Genomic DNA, 20818 nt, shown 5'->3' with positions numbered 1-20818 from the left:
GAGAGAGAGAGAGAGAGAGAGAGAGAGAGAGAGAGAGAGAGAATTAACACCCAATTAATCCTCTTAATAGTCAATTTATGTTATAATTTGGGGGAAGTGAACCTTTAAACGTCTCGGCAGGTCGTTTCAACTCATTTAACCTTTTCGGGGACGTTTGACTTTAATTTGAAAATCTCACATTTACCAATTTCACTCCCCCCCCCCCCCCCCCCCCCCCCTCACGTTATTAATTGTGCCACGTGGTAAAATCCTGATTTAAAATGTAATTTAGAATGTGTGAGGCGGTTCCCCGGGTAACATGGAGGACAAACAGAGAACAGATGTCGTTCTGCCTCCGAGCCTGTTGGTATCTTCTTCTGTTTCTTTACAACCGTTTTACCGACGCCGTCGTAGGTGGAGGGGCGGGGCCTGTCGGTGGAGGGGCGGGGCCTGTCGGCGGGGGGCGTCGGAGAAAACCAGAATCTCTTTCTAGAATCTACAGGAAAGGACTGAGAGACGCCTGAACGTCGGCCAGACTGGACGTGTCCAGCGTGTCTCTGGTGGAATGCGGTAGCCAATCAGAGATCACGTCGTCTCCGTGGAAACAAACCTGAGACTCTGAGGTTTTTTTTTTTCTTGGTGGGGGAGCAGTTTTGAACCTGGAGCGGCGGCCATCTTTCCTCCGTCCAAGGTGAAGATTGAGGCTTTCTGCTCTGTTAACGGGGGGGGGGCTCACGTTACTGCCGATGTGCCCTGGAGCTGTGTGTTCACCCCCCCAACACACACACACACACTGCCCCCCCCCCAGAACAAATCCCCCTTGGCAGCGTTGCCTTGATGCTCTATAAAGACTCTGAGGTCTGGAGGCTGAGGCCTCGTCCTGGAGTGACCCTGCTGGGAGGGGGGGCTCCTCCTCCTCCTCCTCCTACTCCTCTTCCTCCTCCTCCTCCTCCTCTTCCTCCTCCTCCTCCTCCTCCTCATCCTCTTCCTCTTCCTCCCCCTCCTCCTCCTCCTCCTCTCCTCCTCCTCCTTCTCCTCCTCCTGCTCTTCCTTCTGCTCCTCCTCCTCTTCCTCCTCCTCCTCCTCTTCCTCCTGCTCTTCCTTCTGCTCCTCCTCCTCCCCCCTCCTCCTCCTCCTCCTCTCCCTCCTCCTCCTCTTCCTCTCCTTCTCCTCCTCCTTCTCCTCCTCCTCCTCCTGCTCTTCCTTCTGCTCCTCCTCCTCCTCTTCCTCCTGCTCCTCCTCCTCCTCCTCATCCTCTTCCTCCCCTCCTCCTCTCCTCTCCTCTTCTCCTCCTCCTTCCCTCTCCTCCTCCTCCTGCTCTTCCTCTGCTCTCTTCCTCCTCCTCCTGCTCTTCCTCCTCCTCTTCATCCTCCTCCTCCTCTGCTCCTCTTCATCCTCTTCTCCTTCTGCTCCTTTTCTTCCTCCTCCTCCTCTTCCTCCTCCTCCTGCTGCTCCTCCTCTTCTCCTCCTCCTCCTCCTCCTCCTCCTGCACTTCCTCCTCCTCTTCCTCCTCCTCTTCCTCCTTACCTCCCACTCCTCCTCCTCCTCTGAGGGTTCAGAGTTCAAACAGCTCTTATCTCTTATCTTTCCACTCCTCCCTCCTTGCAGCAGCGTTTCCTGCCCCTGCAGAGTCGTACCCCCGGATCCTGATCTGCCCTACCCGCCCTACCTGCCCCCTGCTGCCGGGAGGTCCAGGTCGGTAGGGCAGGTCGGTAGGGCAGGTATGTAGGGGCAGTCTCCCCGTCACAGAGGAAACGCCGTTTACAGGCGTCTCCCCTGATAAGAGCCGAGGAGTCATGAGGGGATGAACGGAGCCTTTGTTTGCCTCCAGCGCCTCGTCGTGCGTCTGACAGCAGATAGGTGACTTATGTGTTCCTGCGGGAGGCCGCCGCCCCCCACTCTGACAGGCCCCGCCCCCTCCGACCGGCTCCAGCCCAGAGAGGGCGAGCCGGTAGATTGTCTGTTTCTCCCCGGAGCAGTCTGGGTCTTTATAAAGGAGAATAACGGAGGATAACAGTTTCTCTCGTCCAACATGCAACAGGCTACTTCCTGTTTCGTCCCTCGAGGACACGTGGTCTGGAGGTGGACGGTGACGGAGGACGAGGTGGGGGCGCGGTGGAGGAAAAGTGAATTTAATCTCTCCGAGAACACGGCAGCGGCTCAGAGAGCACATCTCATTTCTCCGTCTTATCGCCAAAGCCCGTTTAATCCCGCCGCCGCGCTCGCCCCGCCTGCAGCCAAGTGAACGTGTGCAGGTTGACTGACGCCTCTGAGGCCGCCGGCCGCCGGCCACCTTCCTGGACGCTCACCTGAGCTCCAGGCGGCGGCTCAGTAAGATGGAGACAGGAAACCCCGAGGAGGCGGAAAGCTCAAAATAGCAAAATGATTCAAATGGATAAAATGACTAAAATAGCTAAAATGACTAAAATAGCAAAATTATTAAAATGGCTAAAATGGATAAAATGACTAAAATAGCTAAAATGACTAAAATAGCTAAAATTACTAAAATAGCAAAATTATTAAAATGGCTAAAATGACTAAAACAGCTAAAATGATTAAAATAGCTAAAATGACAAAAATAGCAAAATGATTCAAATGGATAAAATGATTAAAATAGCAAAATTATTAAAATGGATAAAATGATTAAAATAGCAAAATTATTCAAATGGATAAAATGACTAAAATAGCAAAATTATTAAAATGGATAAAATGATTAAAATAGCAAAATTATTAAAATGGATAAAATGATTAAAATAGCAAAATTATTAAAATGGATAAAATGATTAAAATAGCAAAATTATTCAAATGGATAAAATGACTAAAATAGCAAAATTATTAAAATGGATAAAATGATTAAAATAGCAAAATTATACAAATGGTTAAAATGACTAAAATAGCAAAATGATCAAAATGGATAAAATTACTAAAATAGCAAAATTATTAAAATGGATAAAATGATTAAAATAGCAAAATTATTAAAATGGATAAAATGACTAAAATAGCAAAATGATTAAAATAGCTAAAATGAACTGGAGCGAAAGCCTGCTAACAGTAAATATCGTTCCTACATAACCTATGGCAGCTCATTTGTTATCTTCTTTACGTTAATCACATCAGCGAACGCTGGATTTCAGTCGTCACCTGGTCTTTTCTCACAAACACTTTGATCTCAGAGGAGAAATGAAAGCAAAACAAACTGCAGAATGCAAAATGACAAACGTTACCTTCATTTCCCGGAAGGTAAAAATGCTACGACGCTAACTTCCCCGTTTCAAATGGATGGAATCTCAAATTAAATTCTATCTTTGGCCAGTCAAAGCCGAATGTGTTTGAGGACCAACGTGTGTTTTACCTTGTTTATTTTCCCCGGCCGGTCTGAGATGTACGTTTTAGATGACAGCCCCTGGAGCCAGAGCCATAACACCACAGAGGATTGTATATATATATATATATATAATAACTATACACTGAGGGACGGCTGCTTTGTCGCTGGAGGAAAGAGACGGAGGGAATCTGGACCCAGCAAACCTCAGAGCCGCTCTGTTTGCTTTTCTTCCCACGAGGACGAGTGACTGAAGCCAGGAGTCAAACCCCGCCCCGCCCTGCTCTGTGGCGAGCGCCACGCCGCCACACCCTGTCCACTCTGCTCATGGCACCGCCACAACCCCCCCCCCCCCCCGCTGTGAGGCACCAATAATACCCCGGCTGGTGTTTAAATCCACCGTCGTCCCAAACCCACATCTGCAGAGGTCAGCAACTGTCCCCGACCGAGTCCTGGGTCCCTGAACGAGTCCCCAACCGAGTCCTGAGTCCCCGACCGAGTCCTCTGAGTCCCCGACCGAGTCCTCTGAGTCCCCGACCGAGTCCTGAGTCCCCGACCGAGTCCTCTGAGTCCCCGACCGAGTCCTGAGTCCCCGAGCGAGTCCTCTGAGTCTCCGACCGAGTCCTGAGTCCCCGAGCGAGTCCTCTGAGTCTCCGACCGAGTCCTGAGTCCCCGAGCGAGTCCTCTGAGTCCCCGAGCGAGTCCTCAGTCCCTGAACGAGTCCTCTGAGTCCCCGACCGAGTCCTCTGAGTCCCCGACTGAGTCCTCTGAGTCCCCGAGCGAGTCCTGAGTCCCCGAGCGAGTCCTCTGAGTCCCCGAGCGAGTCCTCTGAGTCCCCGACTGAGTCCTGAGTCCCCGACCGAGTCCTCTGAGTCCCCGAACCAAACATGGCTGAAACAGCTCCAGTTATTAAAATGGATAAAATGACTAAAATAGCTAAAATGACCAAAATAGCTAAAATGACTAAAATAGCAAAATGACTAAAATGGCTAAAATAGCTAAAATGACCAAAATAGCTAAAATGACTAAAATGGCTAAAATGACTAAAATAGCAAAATGACTAAAATAGCTAAAATGACCAAAATAGCTAAAATGACCAAAATAGCTCAAATGGCCAAAATAGCTAAAATGACTAAAATGATTAAAATGACTAAAATAGTTAAAATGGCTTAAATCAACTGGCTAAAACTTCTAAAAAGGCTAACACTTTCTCTCACTTATCTCCTCCAGCCAAACAGATAAACAGTTAAAATGCTTATATATATATATATTTTTTTTTTTTAACTCCCTAAACGGCCAAAACTCATTCAAAGTTTAACACATAAAAGAGTTTGAGCAGCTAAAATAACAAAAACGTCTGCAGCAGCTACAACGGCTGAAACACTTACATTTATGTCAAAATAAAACAAACCGTCTTTAAAAAACCACGGCTTGGTTAAAAATACTGAAACTTCACACTGTTTTATTTTTATCCTAAAAACATGTTTTATAGATTGTTTAATTTTTTTTTTTGTGGTAGCATCGTAAAAAAATCAAATTAAAAAATCAACTCCAATATAATTTCAACCCTCTGAAATCATATTTTCCAGAAGCAGAAGCCTAAATAACCCGAAACGCAGTGGCGACGCCTCTCTGGTCTCTGATTGGCTGAAACATCGGCGGGGACACGCCCACTCGCGGGACGCCCGATGGTCTCACCTTGCCTGGCGTGTGATCCGTCGCCATGGCGCTCCTGGGGGGGACCTGGTAGATGTTCTGCCCCCCCTGCTGGGGGGGCGGCGGGACCTGGTAGAGTCCCTGAGGCGGGGGTGGCGGGGGCGGGGGGGGCCGGTGCCGGCGGCGGCGGCGGCCGGCTGGGCCTCGAACATGGGCCCGATCAGCAGCTTCAGGCGGTTGCCGGGGGCGATGCCTTGCCGGCCGTGCAGCGAGCAGAGCCACCAGCCCTCCAGACCCCCCGTGTTCTGCTCGATGACCGTCAGGATGTCCCCCTTCCGGAAGGCCAGCTCCTCGGGGGACTCCGGAACGTTGTCGTACAACGCCTTCGCCATCAGGTTCTGGAAGGGAGGGAGAAACGCCGAGTCATTCACGGGAAACGCTGAGTCGGCACGAAGCATGGATTATAGGTTACAACACTTCAAACCACCTTGGGAGAATCATCGAACAACACCGACGTGACGACGTTCATCGGTTGTTTCTCGATCGTCGCCTCCTCTTAACGACTCGATTTATTCCGCTGCTCAGGCTAGCGGGAAACTCGCGCCTCACGTTTGAAGATAATTAGAACCCGTAGGAACCAAACGGCTGAACGACGATTCAAAACGTCGTGGAAGATTAGATCAGCGTCTGGTTCAGACGACCTTCGGGACCGACGCACTCGCTCTACGACTCCAACGCAGAAATATCTCGTTTCTGCAGGAAACGATGCTTTTCTTCTAAAAAGTCTTAAAAAAAGAACGGAAAAAGTGTCGTTTATTCGGAAATAAATGTGTAACTAATGAAAACAATACACCTAAAAAAAGAGAATAAATAAAAGCTTCACGAAGAAAAAGCTAATAAAATATGTAGACGCATAGAATTAGCGCTGCCGCTAATGCCTTGCTCAACGTGCCGCTAACGCTACATCATGAGACGATATAAACCATAAAAGTTTCTCGCGGTGAATTTTGATGATTTTGTATGAAAGGAGCCGTACGGTTAGCAAAAACCTTTATAGTTTTGTTAAAATGTTCAGTGTCGACTCTGAATGCTAGCCGGTTCCCTCGTGGTTTCAGCGCTAATGCTAATGCTAACTGAGCGAACTGCCAGCGGAGGCACTGTTTATTGTGAAAGTACCAGAGTGACTTGAGTCGATGTGGTTTGTGAAACTGGCGAGTGACACGCTGCTGAACCCTGCGCCGCGCGGCACCATTAGCCTGCTGCGTAGCGCCAGTAGCCTGCTGCGTAGCGCCATTAGCCTGCCGCGTGGCACGTTAGCCTGCCACGTGGTGCCATTGACCTGCCACACAGCGCCGTTGACCTGCTGCACTTGACCTGCAGCGCCGTTAGCCTGCCGTGTAGCACCGTTAGCATGCCGCGCAGCACCGTTGGCCTGCTGCGTGGTGCCATTGACCTGCCGTGCAGCCGTTGGTCTGCCACACAGCGCTGTTGACCTGTTGTGCTTGACCTGCCGCGCAGCGCCGTTAGCCTGTCGCGCAGCCCCATTAGCCTGTTGCGTAGCGTCATTAGCCTGCTGTTCTTCACCAGAGGTCATTTCAGCCAAATCTCAATCTGATAGGACTTCCTTCCTCGCCGCGGCTTCTCACGGAGGGATAATGACTCCAAACCACAGCCGTCAGACAGGAAAAGCCCCGGAGCGACGGAGCGACGGGCATTTAGGACTAATTGCCCCAGTAAACACCCCCGTCGTCTCCCTTTAGCCCTCCTCCCTCCAAGCAGGACGACTTAAGTGAGCGTGACGCCGCTTTTCAACTGCTGGATGCTCAGAAACGAGCCTCCGGGGAGAAGCCCCGCCTCCGGGGAGAAGCCCCGCCCCCAGGGAGTAGCCCCGCCTCCAGGCAGTAGCCCCGCCTCCAAGCAGTAGCCCCGCCTCCAGGGAGTATCCCCGCCGCCTCGCAACAGCCCTGCACTCTCCGTCCCCACAAGCCCCCATAAATACCACCTGAAGTCATTGAGTGCCTTGCTCAAGGGCGGGTGGAGGTGAGGCAGACTGTTTGTTTGCAGAGTTTCCTAGGTGGGGTGATTCACGTCTTGCACGTCGTCCCGCGGTTCCGGCGCTCAGCGGCTCCACGCCTCAAAAAGCGCCGCCTCGGCGCCTCCGGATTACCGCCGCGAAGCACGAACACGCCGCGTGACCTCATCGCGTCCGCGCGGCGTGTTCGCTGCACGTCTCCGCACGTCTCGGGGAACAAAGTCACCAGAGCTTCAAGAAAGCCGGTGAAAAACAGCGATTTCTAATAAATCAGCCAATAAAAAAGCAGTAAAGAGAAGAAACGTTCTTCTGCTCCTCTGATGACGTCACGGCGACGTTCATCTGCTCACTTCTCATTGTAATGATGATAATTAATAATAATAATAATAAAAATGTTATTATTATCATAATAATGATATTAATGATGATGGTGATAATAATAATACTTATTGTAATAATGATGATAATGAGAATAATGATAACAATAATAAATTATTATCATAATAATGATGTTAATAATAATGATGGTGATGATAATAGGAATTATTGTTATTATTATTGAAATGATAATAATTATAACAATAATTATAATAATAATAATGATTGATTATCATATAATGATATTATCAGAGTAATCATATATTACCCTGATAATAATTATAATAATAATAATGATGATAATAATGATTATTATTATTGTAATGATGATAATGATAATAATAATAATAATAATAATAATGATTATTATAATGATGATAATAATGATAATAGTAATAATAATCATGATTATTATTATTATAATAATGATGATAATAATAATAATGATTATTATTATTGTAATGATGATAATAATAATATAATAATAATAATTATTATTATAATAATTATAATAATAATAATGATTGTAATAATGATGATGATAATAATGATTATTATTATAATAATGATGATAATAATAATAATGATGATAATAATGATTATTATTATAATAATGATGATAATAATAATAATGATGATAATAATGATTATTATAATAATACATTCTCATATAAACAATCAAAACGGTAATAATTGTCACATTTCCGGTGATGTTTGTGTTTTGCTGAAGTTTGAGGACATGTTGTTGTTGTTAGCTGTGACGAGACGTGACGCTAGCAGGTTTAGCTCCACAGGAAGGAGCAGACATGTTTCCAGGGCGACCCGGGCGTGACGAGCCGCTGCGTCATGTGACCGCTGACCGTGACCTCCGTCACGCTGAGCAAACAGGCGTTTAGCAGCGATGGCCGCCGCTCTTTGAAGCCGCACCGGCGGTGAGGCCTGGTGTTTGCGTTAGCCGCGGCTCAGCGCAGGTGGAACCCGCTATTAGCGCCTTAAACACCAGTTAGTCGCCTGTAAACACTCTGGTTACATCTGTCGCCTCAGGCTAGCACTTCTGCTGCTTCCTGTCGGTGTGGCTACACTACAGACGGTGTGGCTACAGACGGTGTGGCTACACTACAGACGGTGTAGCTACAGATGGTGTGGCTACACTTCAGACGGTGTGGCTACACTACAGACGGTGTGGCTACAGACGGTGTGGCTACACTACAGACGGTGTAGCTACAGACGGTGTGGCTACACTACAGACGGTGTAGCTACAGACGGTGTGGCTACACTTCAGACGGTGTGGCTACACTACAGACGGTGTGGCTACAGACGGTGTGGCTACACTACAGACGGTGTAGCTACAGATGGTGTGGCTACACTTCAGACGGTGTGGCTACACTACAGACGGTGTGGCTACAGACGGTGTGGCTACACTACAGACGGTGTAGCTACAGACGGTGTGGCTACACTACAGACGGTGTAGCTACAGACGGTGTGGCTACACTTCAGACGGTGTGGCTACACTACAGACGGTGTGGCTACAGACGGTGTGGCTACACTACAGACGGTGTAGCTACAGACGGTGTGGCTACACTTCAGACGGTGTGGCTACAGACGGTGTGGCTACACTACAGACGGTGTAGCTACAGACGGTGTGGCTACACTACAGACGGTGTAGCTACAGACGGTGTGGCTACACTTCAGACGGTGTGGCTACACTACAGACGGTGTGGCTACAGACGGTGTGGCTACACTACAGACGGTGTAGCTACAGACGGTGTGGCTACACTTCAGACGGTGTGGCTACAGACGGTGTGGCTACACTACAGACGGTGTAGCTACAGACGGTGTGGCTACACTTCAGACGGTGTGGCTACACTACAGACGGTGTGGCTACAGACGGTGTGGCTACACTACAGACGGTGTAGCTACAGATGGTGTGGCTACACTTCAGACGGTGTGGCTACACTACAGACGGTGTGGCTACAGACGGTGTGGCTACACTACAGACGGTGTAGCTACAGACGGTGTGGCTACACTACAGACGGTGTAGCTACAGACGGTGTGGCTACACTTCAGACGGTGTGGCTACACTACAGACGGTGTGGCTACAGACGGTGTGGCTACACTACAGACGGTGTAGCTACAGACGGTGTGGCTACACTTCAGACGGTGTGGCTACAGACGGTGTGGCTACACTACAGACGGTGTAGCTACAGACGGTGTGGCTACACTTCAGACGGTGTGGCTACACTACAGACGGTGTGGCTACAGACGGTGTGGCTACACTACAGACGGTGTAGCTACAGACGGTGTGGCTACACTTCAGACGGTGTGGCTACACTACAGACGGTGTGGCTACACTACAGACGGTGTGGCTACAGACGGTGTGGCTACACTACAGACGGTGTAGCTACAGACGGTGTGGCTACACTACAGACGGTGTGGCTACAGACGGTGTGGCTACACTACAGACGGTGTGGCTACAGACGGTGTGGCTACAAACTGCTAAAAGACAAGTCTGAGTGATGTTTCCAAAGCTGTTGGATTGTTATTACGGTGACTGTCAAAATAAAACAACCAAGTTGGATTGTTAATATGGTGACTGTCAAAATAAAACCACCAAGTTGGATTGTTATTACGGTGACTATCAAAATAAAACCACCAAGTTGGATTGTTATTACGGTGACTATCAAAATAAAACCACCAAGTTGGATTGTCACTACGGTGACTGTCAAAATAAAACCACCAAGTTGGATCGTTATTACGGTGACTATCAAAATAAAACCACCAAGTTGGATTGTTACTACGGTGACTGTCAAAATAAAACCACCAAGTTGGATCGTTATTACGGTGACTATCAAAATAAAACCACCAAGTTGGATTGTTATTACGTGACTGTCAAAATAAAACCACCAAGTGTGATTGTTCAGTGGACATAGAAAACGCAACCAGTTTCCTGTATTTAACTTCAAACTGCTCCCATGTAAACAAGCTCTTATTGTGAAAAAAGTGAAGTTTGGGTGAATATCAACAACCCTGTAATCAAATTACCCCGGAGCTCTGAACTAACAACAACTTCACAATTTACGATGTTTACATTGCTGACCGGCCGTTTCTTCTTACGTCTTTACTACAAACAGTAAAAATAAATCTTGAACAAACAAAAGTTCACTTTTATTGCAGCAGTCATGACGGCGTTTCCTGTCCTGTGAGACGAGGGAAGCCCCCCCCTGACTCACCCTCCTCTACCTCGGCGAGGCCTTCGTCCTCCTCGCAGGCGCTACACAAACGCGCCGTCACCGCTGACCTTTCCACAAACTCTAAAAAAAACCAAAAAACCTTACGTAAGCCGAGCGGCGGCTGCGCGGCGGCTCCGCCCCCCGGCTCTCTGGGTGGTTTTGACTCGGCCCGTCTGGGACACACGTCAGTCTCACGATAATGACGGTGGCTTTGGCCTGCAGATGCTCAAAAAAAAAAAAACCCCGGCGTCGCCACGGCAACCGGAGCGCGACCGCCACTTTCAAAGGACGTTCCTGAGCCAAAGAAATGCTGGCGCTGCCGAGTGGAATGTGGAGGGCGGCGGGTGGAGGGTGGAGAGTGGAGGGTGGAGTGTGGAGGGCGGAGGGTGGAGGGTGGAGGGCGGAGGGTGGAGAGTGGAGGGCGGAGTGTGGAGTGTGGAGGAAGGAGGGTGGAGGGCGGAGAGTGGAGGGTGGAGGGTGGAGTGTGGAGGGAGGAGGGTGGAGGGCGGAGAGTGGAGGACAGAGGGCAGAAGATGGAGGGCAAAGGATGGAGGGCAGAAGATGGAGAGTGGAGGGCGGAGGATGGAGGGCTGAAGGTGGAAGGTGGAGGGCAGAGGGCTGAGGTTGGAGAGTGGAGGACGGAGAGTGGAGGGTGGAGGACAGGGTGGAGGGTGGAGGACGGAGGGTGGAAGGTGGAGGACGGAGAGTGGAGGGTGGAGGACGGAGGATGGAGGACGGAGAGTGGAGGACGGAGAGTGGAGGATGGAGGGCGGAGGACGGAGGGTGGAGGACGGAGAGTGGAGGGTGGAGGATGGAGGACGGAGAGTGGAGGACGGAGAGTGGAGGATGGAGGGTGGAGGACGGAGGGTGGAGGATGGAGGGTGGAGGACGGAGGGCGGAGGGTGGAGGGCGGAGGCTGGAGAGTGGAGGGTGGAAGGTGGAGGGCGGAAGGTGGAGGGCGGAGGATGGAGGATGGAGGATGGAGGGTGGAGGGTGGAGGGTGGAGGGCCGTCCCCCCCGCCACCGTCCCGCGGAGCCTCCGACTTCATCTGGCCTCGTTTCACGAGCTTAAATATAGAAAACAATTATAGTAAACGGCGGTAATGAGGAGCCGGTGGCGGGGGAGGGGCGCTGGCGGGGGAGGGGCGCTTCAGACGAGCGGGCCGATGTGACGGCGCTCGTGGGAAGCGGCTCGGCGCTCGCGGCACACGGGAACTTCTGCGTTTGGGCGGGTTCTCCGGAGCCGCCGATTACAGCCTCGCGCTGCGCTACAGCTAGCATAATGACACGGCAGCCGCGGTGAAGCTGCCGAGAACGTCTGGGGGGGAAAGAGAAGAAAAAGAAAAGAAAGAAAGAAAGGCTGAGTCGCTGTTGACCGTTAGCCGCCGGCGGACGGATCGATCAGTGATGCGAGCGGCCGGGAGTCGATTGGCGCTGCTGTGCCACAGCCGGAGGAAACGACCTCGGCGTCCCAACGGAAATCAAACCAGCAGATCGTTTTCAAGTTTCCACTGGATCCGGAGAGACGCGGCTATAAATACTTTCAGACGAAAAACCAAAGAGTTCCGCCTTGAAAGTCTCTCATTTTCTACATTTTCTCAGGCCACAGCCACACCGCCAAAAACAAAACAATCTTTTTTTTTTTTTTTTTTCCTCCCCGGCCTCCAAAAACATTCCTAACTCGACTCAACATGAGGCTTCAGGGCCTGTAGTTCACCTGTCGGGCCTCTGGGGGCGCTGTGGCGCACCAGACGTACCAGAAAGGCAGAAGAAGACAGAGAACATAGAAATTTTGACCTAAACCTGGATAGAACTCTAGTTCTATAGGTCTATGGCCCTGCTCCTCCTCCTGCTAGCGTCAGTAGCTTCTAGTTCTATAGGTCTATGGCCCTGCTGCTCCGGCTGCTAGCGTCAGTAGCTTCTAGTTCTATAGGTCTATGGCCCTGCTCCTCCTCCTGCTAGCGTCAGTAGCTTCTAGTTCTATAGGTCTATGGCCCTGCTCCTCCTCCTGCTAGCGTCAGTAGCTTCTAGTTCTATAGGTCTATGGCCCTACTGCTCCTGCTGCTAGCGTCAGTAGCTTCTAGTTCTATTGGTCTATGGCCCCACTCCTCCTCCTGCTAGCGTCAGTAGCTTCTAGTTCTATAGGTCTATGGCCCTGCTGCTAGCATCAGTAGCTTCTAGTTCTATAGGTCTATGGCCCCACTCCTCCTCCTGCTAGCGTCAGTAGCTTCTAGTTCTATAGGTCTATGGCCCTGCTCCTCCTGCTGCTAGCGTCAGTAGCTTCTAGCTCTATAGGTCTATGGCCCTGCTGCTAGCATCAGTAGATTCTAGTTCTATAGGTCTATGACCCTGCTGGTGGGGTCAGTAGCTTCTAGTTCTATAGCTCTATGGCCCTGCTCCTCCTGCTGCTAGCGTCAGTAGCTTCTAGTTCTATAGATCTATGTAGCTTCTAGTTCTATAGGTCCATGGCCCTGCTGCTAGCAGTGTAGCTTCTAGTTCTATAGGTCTATGGCCCTGCTCCTCCAGAAACATCTGGTTCAGGTGAACCGGTGTTCTGGTGAGGACGGACCCTGTGCTGATTGGTTCCACTGTACGACTGGAGGTCTTGCTGGTCTTCTTACTTCCCCTCGGGGGGGAATGAAATACGTCTTATTCTGAAGGGTAAACGCATGAATCACACCCAGACGCCTGAGGAGAGAAACACCCCTCCGCTCCATCCCTCCTTCCCCCGTCACCAGCAGGTCACGGCGTAGAGCAACAGGAAGTTAGCAAACACAGTCTGGTGATGTAAAAGGGGGTGTGAGGAAACGTCTCTACACCCTGGAAACACGTTGAAAACAACAAGACCTCACAGGAAGTGATGCGTTGGCGTCCGCGGTGACACGTTACGCTTTATTCACCGAGGAGAGTCGCCGAACACGAAAAACAGAACACGACTCTTTCCACCACATTCAGGCCGCCTCCGTTTTAACATCATCAGTCATAATCACCGGTTAAGATCAAAGACTGAAGATCAAAGTTGAAATATGCATGTAAATATGTAGGATAAAATAATAAACCGTTGAAGCTGCTTTTCAAAATAAATCTTCTCCAGGGCATCATGACTCAAGTAGATCTACAATTACGAGGGGAAGTAGCAGCAGCGTAAAGTCAAAACGTTAAAAACGTTAAAATGTTAAAACGTTATAACCGTCTTTGAAGACGAATCAGACAGGAAGTGATGCGTCTGTTGTTTCAGCCTCACACAGAACAAGAGACGGGGATTATTTTCCACGGCCCGGCGACGACGCCAGGCGGGTCTGCGAGCGTCGCCGTAACCCCCGGAGACGAGCGCTAATCCCCCCCCCCCCCCCTCCCCCCCCCTCCGGGTGTTTTCATGGTATCTCAGCAGGGCCACGGTTTTACATACTGGAGCCGCCAACGATACCAAGACGTCCCCGCGATTTCACGCCACGCTCAGATCCCTCACACACACACACACACACACACACACACACACACACACACACACACACACACACACACACACACACACACACACACACACACACACACTAAAACACAAAGGACAGCGCTTCGGTGGACAGGAGACAAATAAACAAACAAAAGGAGCCGTGCAGCAAGTATCCGAGTACTTGGTACTTCAGATTACTGACCGAAGATCTCACAGCGGCAAAGTCGGCAGGAGAGTTCCTCCTGCACCCCCCCCCCCCCACACACACACACACACACACACACACACACCCCTGCAGGAGTCATGTGTGTGTGTGTGTGGGGGGGGGGGCACCTTGAAACAATCATGAGCATCTTCAGAGCAGCAGCCTTCTCATGCACCATGGCCTGGAATGCTCTGATTCTCACGCCCCCCCCCCCCCCCCCCCCCCCAACCCCTCCACCCCCCACCCACAATAACTCTGTTTGCCCTCTCTGCACCCCCCACACCACTTCCTCTCCCTCTCTTTCATTCTCTCCAGCCCCCCCCCCCCCTCCTCTTCACTCTCTGAACAATGTCTCCAGCCCCCCCCCCCCCCCCCCCCCCTTCTTGCAGTTGGACCAGAGCCTGAACCCTTGTTTTAGTTTTGATAAAAGAAAGTAAAAAGGAGCAGATCCTGGTTCTTCTTCTTCTCGTCACTCAGTCTAGTTTTAAAAAAAGAAGCTCTGGGTGGATTTAAATTCTTCCAAAGTCGTGTTGCACTTTTAAAAACTGCGCTGACATTTGGGGGGGGGGGGGGTCACATGATCAAAGTGGGCGTGGCCACCAGTCATCACTGTAAATTCCAGGTTCACTTGCTTCTCTACTTCCTCTTCCTCTACTTCCTCCTCTCTACTTCCTCTTCCTCTACATCTTCCTCTCTACTTCCTCTTCCTCTACTTCTTCCTCTCTACTTCCTCCTCTCCACTTTCTCCTCTCTACATCTTCCTCTCTACTTCCTCTGTACATCTTCCTCTCTACTTCCTCCTCTCTACTTCCTCTGTACATCTTCCTCTCTACATCTTCCTCTCTAAATCTTCCTCTCTACTTCCTCCTCTCCACTTTCTCCTCTCTACATCTTCCTCTCTACTTCCTCTGTACATCTTCCTCTCTACTTCCTCCTCTCTACTTCCTCTGTACATCGTCCTCTCTACATCTTCCTCTCTAAATCTTCCTCTCTACTTCCTCCTCTCTACATCTTCCTCTCTACTTCCTCCTCTCTACTTCCTCCTCTCTACTTCCTCCTCTCTACATCTTCCTCTCTACTTCCTCCTCTCTACTTCTTCCTCTCTACTTCCTCCTCTCTACTTCCTCCTCTCTACTTCCTCCTCTCTACATCTTCCTCTCTACTTCCTCCTCTCTACTTCCTCCTCTGTACATCTTCCTCTCTACTTCTTCCTCTCTATATGTTGTTACGTTATGGATCGCTTTGTTACATTTTGTTACGTAATGTTTTGTTACATAATGAACCAATGTGACACGTAGAACTGGAACACAGAACCATCCAAGCGGTCTGCAGACGCAGACTGAGGAAAAGTCAGGGACGACCTTCAGGCTCCACAAACTGGACGACTCTCGGCCGTCCGACATCGTCCGACATCGTCCGACACCAAAGATCGGCTCATGTAAGAATCGTGAACGAACTGATCTCTCTCTCCTGAAACTGGTTGGACTTTGTGCGGTTTTGAGACGAATTTGTCTCCAATAATAAGAAAACAGACTTTCTGTCCTTTTATGTTTTTCCTGAACAGACAACGCGCTGACGACGTCTCGTTCTCCTGACGAGTCGCCAGGTTCTGCCGGTTCCGTCACTGGTTTGTGGCCCAAACGTTGGTCGAGTTCGACTCCGACGGGAAACAAGAAGATCAAAAGTCAAGACTTCTGCTGGTTCCACTGCAGCTGGTCCGCAGAGCGCTACCGCTGCTAACAACATGCCAACAGCATGCTAACAACATGCTAACGGCTCCTCCGGGTAAGCAGCTACTCTTTATTCTCTTCACTGGAACAAAATCTGTCTTTTTCTACACCAAGCGAGTGTCTCTGGGATATTAGAGGTTTTTTTTTTAATGCCACTGAGAAATATTTTTATTATTTTATTTAATTACTAAAGAATACGTGAAGAAACTCTATTTCTTTGCTTTATGCTGTTATTTTCCTAAGAATTGATCACAAACGTCCTCGTCGTTACAGTAAAAAGAAATACACACGATTTCTCAGCCTTTTTTAGTTCAGTTTTTTTTTAAAGTGCTTTATCAATAAAATGGGATTACAAGAACAGTTGAAAAGCCAAATGTTTTTGATAATTTCAAATGGAAATGAGCAAAAATGTCATTTTCAAGCAAATCATATCAGATTATTTGCTCTTTGCGTTTAAAAAAAAAAAACGTTTCCCGTTTCTCCCAAAGAAATACTGATAAAGATATGAAACAAACCCACGAATACTAAGAGAATTAATAAAGTATTTCTATTATTTTCTATATCCGTTATAAACATGAAGTTATGAAGTGTTTGAGGAGGAATTCCAGTGTATGCAGATGATATACAATCATTTTAACGTCTCACAATAACAGAAACTCGGCTGTTTTTACAACTTCACCTCAGAATCAGGCCACATCGACGTTATTGACAATTAAAAGGAGAAAGTTAGTGAAACTAGTGAGAGAAAGAGCCTCTTTCTGGTGTTTTTACAGCCAGCAGATGGAACGAGGGTGACTCAGAAGGTTTACAACCTCCCAGAAAGAACTTTGCTTCCATGTAGAGATTCTAAACGCAGGAATCTTGAATTAATCCGAACAACCAGACTGAGCCTGGACGCGTTTCCATTTCCACAGGAACCACAAACTGGCAGCTTTTTGTCAGAGAATAAACACGAGAACGACACGTGAACGCGCAGAAACCAGAGAAAGTTTAAAAAAAAACTTTACAAGCTGCAGTTTGAATTTGTTTCTTCGTGAAGTCACAATAGAGGGAAGAAAAAAATAAGTTTAAACCACATTTAAACAAAGACTGTGAAGTAACGTGACCCAGAAACTATTTAACTGGAACTACTTTCTTCTTCTTTCCCATCAATGTGGTCAAACATCGCAGGGAGAATATTCATCCAGATTAAATCCAGAGCAGATTAGCGGCTCGGATCATCTCACTTTGTGATTTCAGCATATGAAAGACGGAAGGGGGGGGGGGCAAAAGGGGCAGAATGTGGTTGCTTGTTGCCCCTTTGTGCGCCCCTGGGGCGTTAAAAAAAAAAAACCGAGCCTCCAGATATGAAGCGACTAAAACCAGTAAATCCTGGATGTTTCAGCTCCATCGGCCCACAAACCTTCACTTTCCGGCAGCGAATCCTCCAATAAGCACCCGGAAGCGAGTGTGCGAATCAAAAAGTTAAATAAAAAACAGTTGCGCTCACTTTTCCACGTCCTCACTTCGCATAAAACCAAAATCATCCGCACTTACTTTGTACTTCATGTCGCACTTTTTTCCTCTCCGATTCCAGCAAGAGCGACTTTTTGAATAGAAATCCGTTTGTTTGTTTTTTTTTTTATCCGTCAGTTTTTTGGTTTTTTAGTTTTTTATTTTCCAGCGGCCATCCGGAGCTCCGCAGCAGCGCCGTGTCCGCCTGCCGCTCCGCCGCTCACTGCGCGTCTCCTCCGGGCTGCCGCTCCGCTCAGCGCCGCTGCTCGCCGCTCCGCCCGCTCATTGGTCCGCGCAGGCGCTCTAAGCCCCGCCCCCTCCCCCCCAAAACCGCAATAACCCCGCCCATTCGCAGCCCTGCCAAACGTGACGTCACCCACTCGAGTTTATTTTAATGGCATAATGTAAAATAAATAAAAAATAGTAATATGAAATAATTAACAAACATGAGAAAAATTATAATGAAAAGAGTAAATTCATTCACTCAAGTTTATTTTAATAAAATAATGTAAAATAAATAAATAAATAAAAAATTCTATGAGAAAAATTCTAATGAAAACAATGAATTCATTCACTCAAGTTTATTTTAATGGAATAATGTAAAATAAATTAAAAAAAATAATAATATGAAATAATTAAAAACATGAGAAAAGTTATAATGAAAAGAGTAAATTCATTCACTCAAGTTTAGATTAATGGAATAATGTAAAATACATTTAGAAAAAAAAAGAAATAATTAACAAACATGAGAAAAATTCTAATGAAAAGAATAAGTTCATTCACTCAAGTTTATTTTAATGGAATAATGTAAAATAAAATTTTTTTAAATAATTAACAAACATGAGAAAAATTATGATGAAAAGAATAAATTCATCACGACTCCACAAATGCAATGTTTGGAACTAAAAAGCATTTCTGTTAAAATAATAAATGAATAAAAATGAAATTGTATGTATAAGAATTCTTAAACATAACATAAAGTACTTTTTCAATAATAAATGTTTTTTTCTTTAAATCCACTACTGAGGAAAATATTTAAAAAATAGAATAAGACTGTTTTAAAATCCTATACAAAATATAGATTTATTAATTTATTTTGAATACAAAAGATCAAAAACAATTATTATTTATTTATACATAACTTCTGTTATGAAAATGTATAAATTAAAAAAAGAAAACAATTAGCTAGAACATTTAAAAAAAAAAACAATTAATGAATTTATTCTGCAAAATAAATTGGGATAATTATGTTGCCAGGCAATAAAGTTTGAATATATAAATTCAAATGATTCTAAATTATTTTAACACAGTTTTTCCTCCATTATCTGAAGGATGTTTGTAATGTTGTAAAGCTTCTGGAGACAAACGACGTACAAACGACTGCAGTGACGACTCGTCAGTCCAGGATGTAACAAAAACCGTTTGTTTCCGGCCGACGGGCCTCAGAGAGCAAAGAAAGTCTTATTATTCTGCGGCATAGAATAATCTCCTCCGTGGGAAATGTTTCTGTTTGCTCAGAGAACCAGTGCAGCCGCGATCAAAGCTCCGACCCAACAACCCCACCCTCCTGTCCCATGAATAAATGAATAAATCAGATATCACTCTTATCTCCTCCGGCTCGTCTCCCTCGCGGAGCGCCGGACTCGTCCAACGTGAGCGTTAGCACTGATGAGGCGTCCTGCGCCGGCATCGATCCGGCTGCACGTGTGCAGCCGCCGAAATTAGACCGAGGCGTGAAGAGAAACTGACGTGATCCATACCAAACGTGTCGGTCGGATTCAGCGGGAAGCTTCTGCAGCAGCTGATCCAGGACGAGGAATCGTGCAAACGCCACCCCGGAAACACGTCGCCATGGTAACAAACGACGACAAGACGACCTCCGAGGTGCCGAATTTGTTGCGTTTTGGTAAAAGTTTAGCGTTTACACGACAACGCCCCTGAAAACGACGTCAAGTTTCCACGGAAACGGCAGCAGAACTGTCAAGGATGGAGGCGGTTCCAGTCGTTCCTGGAACAGGACAATTTCTAGATGCGCCGTCGCTTTAAGAGCATAATTCAGTTTCAACACATCAGTATTGCTCCAGATGAGAAAGTATTTGTTCAGAGTGACATCATCACATGGATACTTACTCGATCACCCCGCTGAGGTTCTTCTCCAGGTATGCTGATGACAGTCTGGTGACTGGTGGTAAACGTTCCACTGAAACTGCTGCAAAATCCCCGCCCCGTTGTCGTGGAAACGAGCAGCTGCCAACTTTACGCCAACAAGTTGAGCTTCAAGACGAGTCCAGGACGAGGAATCATACAAACGCCAGACGGAAACACGTCGCCATGGTAACAAACGGCTACAAGACAACCTCCGAGGTGCCGAATTTGTTGCGTTTTGGTAAAAGTTTAGCATTTACACGACAACACCCCTGAAAACGACGTCAAGTTTCCATGGAAACGGCAGCAAAACTGTCAAGGATGGAGACGTTCCGGTCGTTCCTGGAACAGGACAATTTCTAGATGCGCCGTCGCTTTAAGAGCATAATTCAGTTTCAACACATCAGTATTGATCCAGATGAGAAAGTATTTGTTCAGAGGGACATCATCACATGGATACTTACTCGATCACCCGCTGAGGTTCTTCTCCAGGTATGCTGATGACAGTCTGGTGACTGGTGGTAAACGTTCCACTGAAACTGCTGCAAAAATCCCCGCCCCGTTGTCGTGGAAACGAGCCGCTGCCAACTTTACGCCAACAAGTTGAGCTTCAAGACGAGACCAGGACGAGGGATCACACAAACGCCAGCCGGAAACACGTCGCCATGGTAACAAACGACGACAAGACGACCTCCGAGGTGCCGAATTTGTCACGTTTTCGTACAAGTTTAGCGTTTACACGACAACGACGTCAAGTTTCCACGGAAACGGCAGCAAAACTGTCAAGGATGGGGGCGGTTCCAGTCGTTCCCGGAACTTCGGTGCTGAACAAGACAAGTTCTAGAGGCGCCGTCGCTTTAAGAGCATAATTCAGTTTCAACACATCAGTATTGATCCAGATGAGAAAGTATTTGTTCAGAGGGACATCATCACATGGATACTTACTCGATCACACCGCTGAGATTCTCTCCAGGTATGCCGACGACGGTCTGGTGATTGGTGGTAAACGTTCCACTGAAACTGCTGCAAAATTCCCGCCCCGTTGTCGTGGAAACGAGCAGCTGCCAACTTTACGCCAACAAGTTGTGCTTCATAACGAAGCGAGGAGAGAAAAGCCTCATCGTGGCTTCGTCTGCGTCCATGTTAGTTAAAGAAGTGGATTTATTCAGTACTTATTCTATTCTTTTAAGACA

At 47.8% G+C, this 20818-nt stretch overlaps 2 protein-coding genes across 2 annotated transcripts in view; one reads left to right on the top strand and one right to left on the bottom strand.

The window, feature by feature from the left end:
* Positions 1-4914: 4914 nt before the first annotated feature.
* On the bottom strand, positions 4915-17691 carry LOC308144957 (enhancer of filamentation 1-like). The gene is made up of 2 exons (XM_080516254.1): positions 17523-17691; positions 4915-5355 (listed from the first exon to the last, which is right to left on the bottom strand). Exons 1-2 carry the CDS (start codon positions 17532-17534, stop codon positions 4996-4998), a joined length of 372 nt encoding a protein of 123 aa, XP_080372380.1. The 5' UTR covers positions 17535-17691; the 3' UTR covers positions 4915-4995.
* A 2120-nt stretch (positions 17692-19811) lies between these two features.
* nedd9 (neural precursor cell expressed, developmentally down-regulated 9) overlaps positions 19812-20818 on the top strand; it is a gene marked incomplete at its 5' end in the record, with an annotated part of 7958 nt that continues 6951 nt past the window's right edge. The window contains 1 exon segment of the mRNA XM_080515886.1: positions 19812-19844. Coding sequence (XP_080372012.1) covers positions 19812-19844 — 33 coding nt within the window.

Source organism: Blennius ocellaris (assembly GCF_963422515.1).
Source record: "Blennius ocellaris genome assembly, chromosome: 20".
Lineage (NCBI taxonomy): Eukaryota > Metazoa > Chordata > Actinopteri > Blenniiformes > Blenniidae > Blennius > Blennius ocellaris.
Note: the sequence above shows the minus strand (reverse complement) of the source record. Positions and strands in the feature narration are given on the sequence as shown.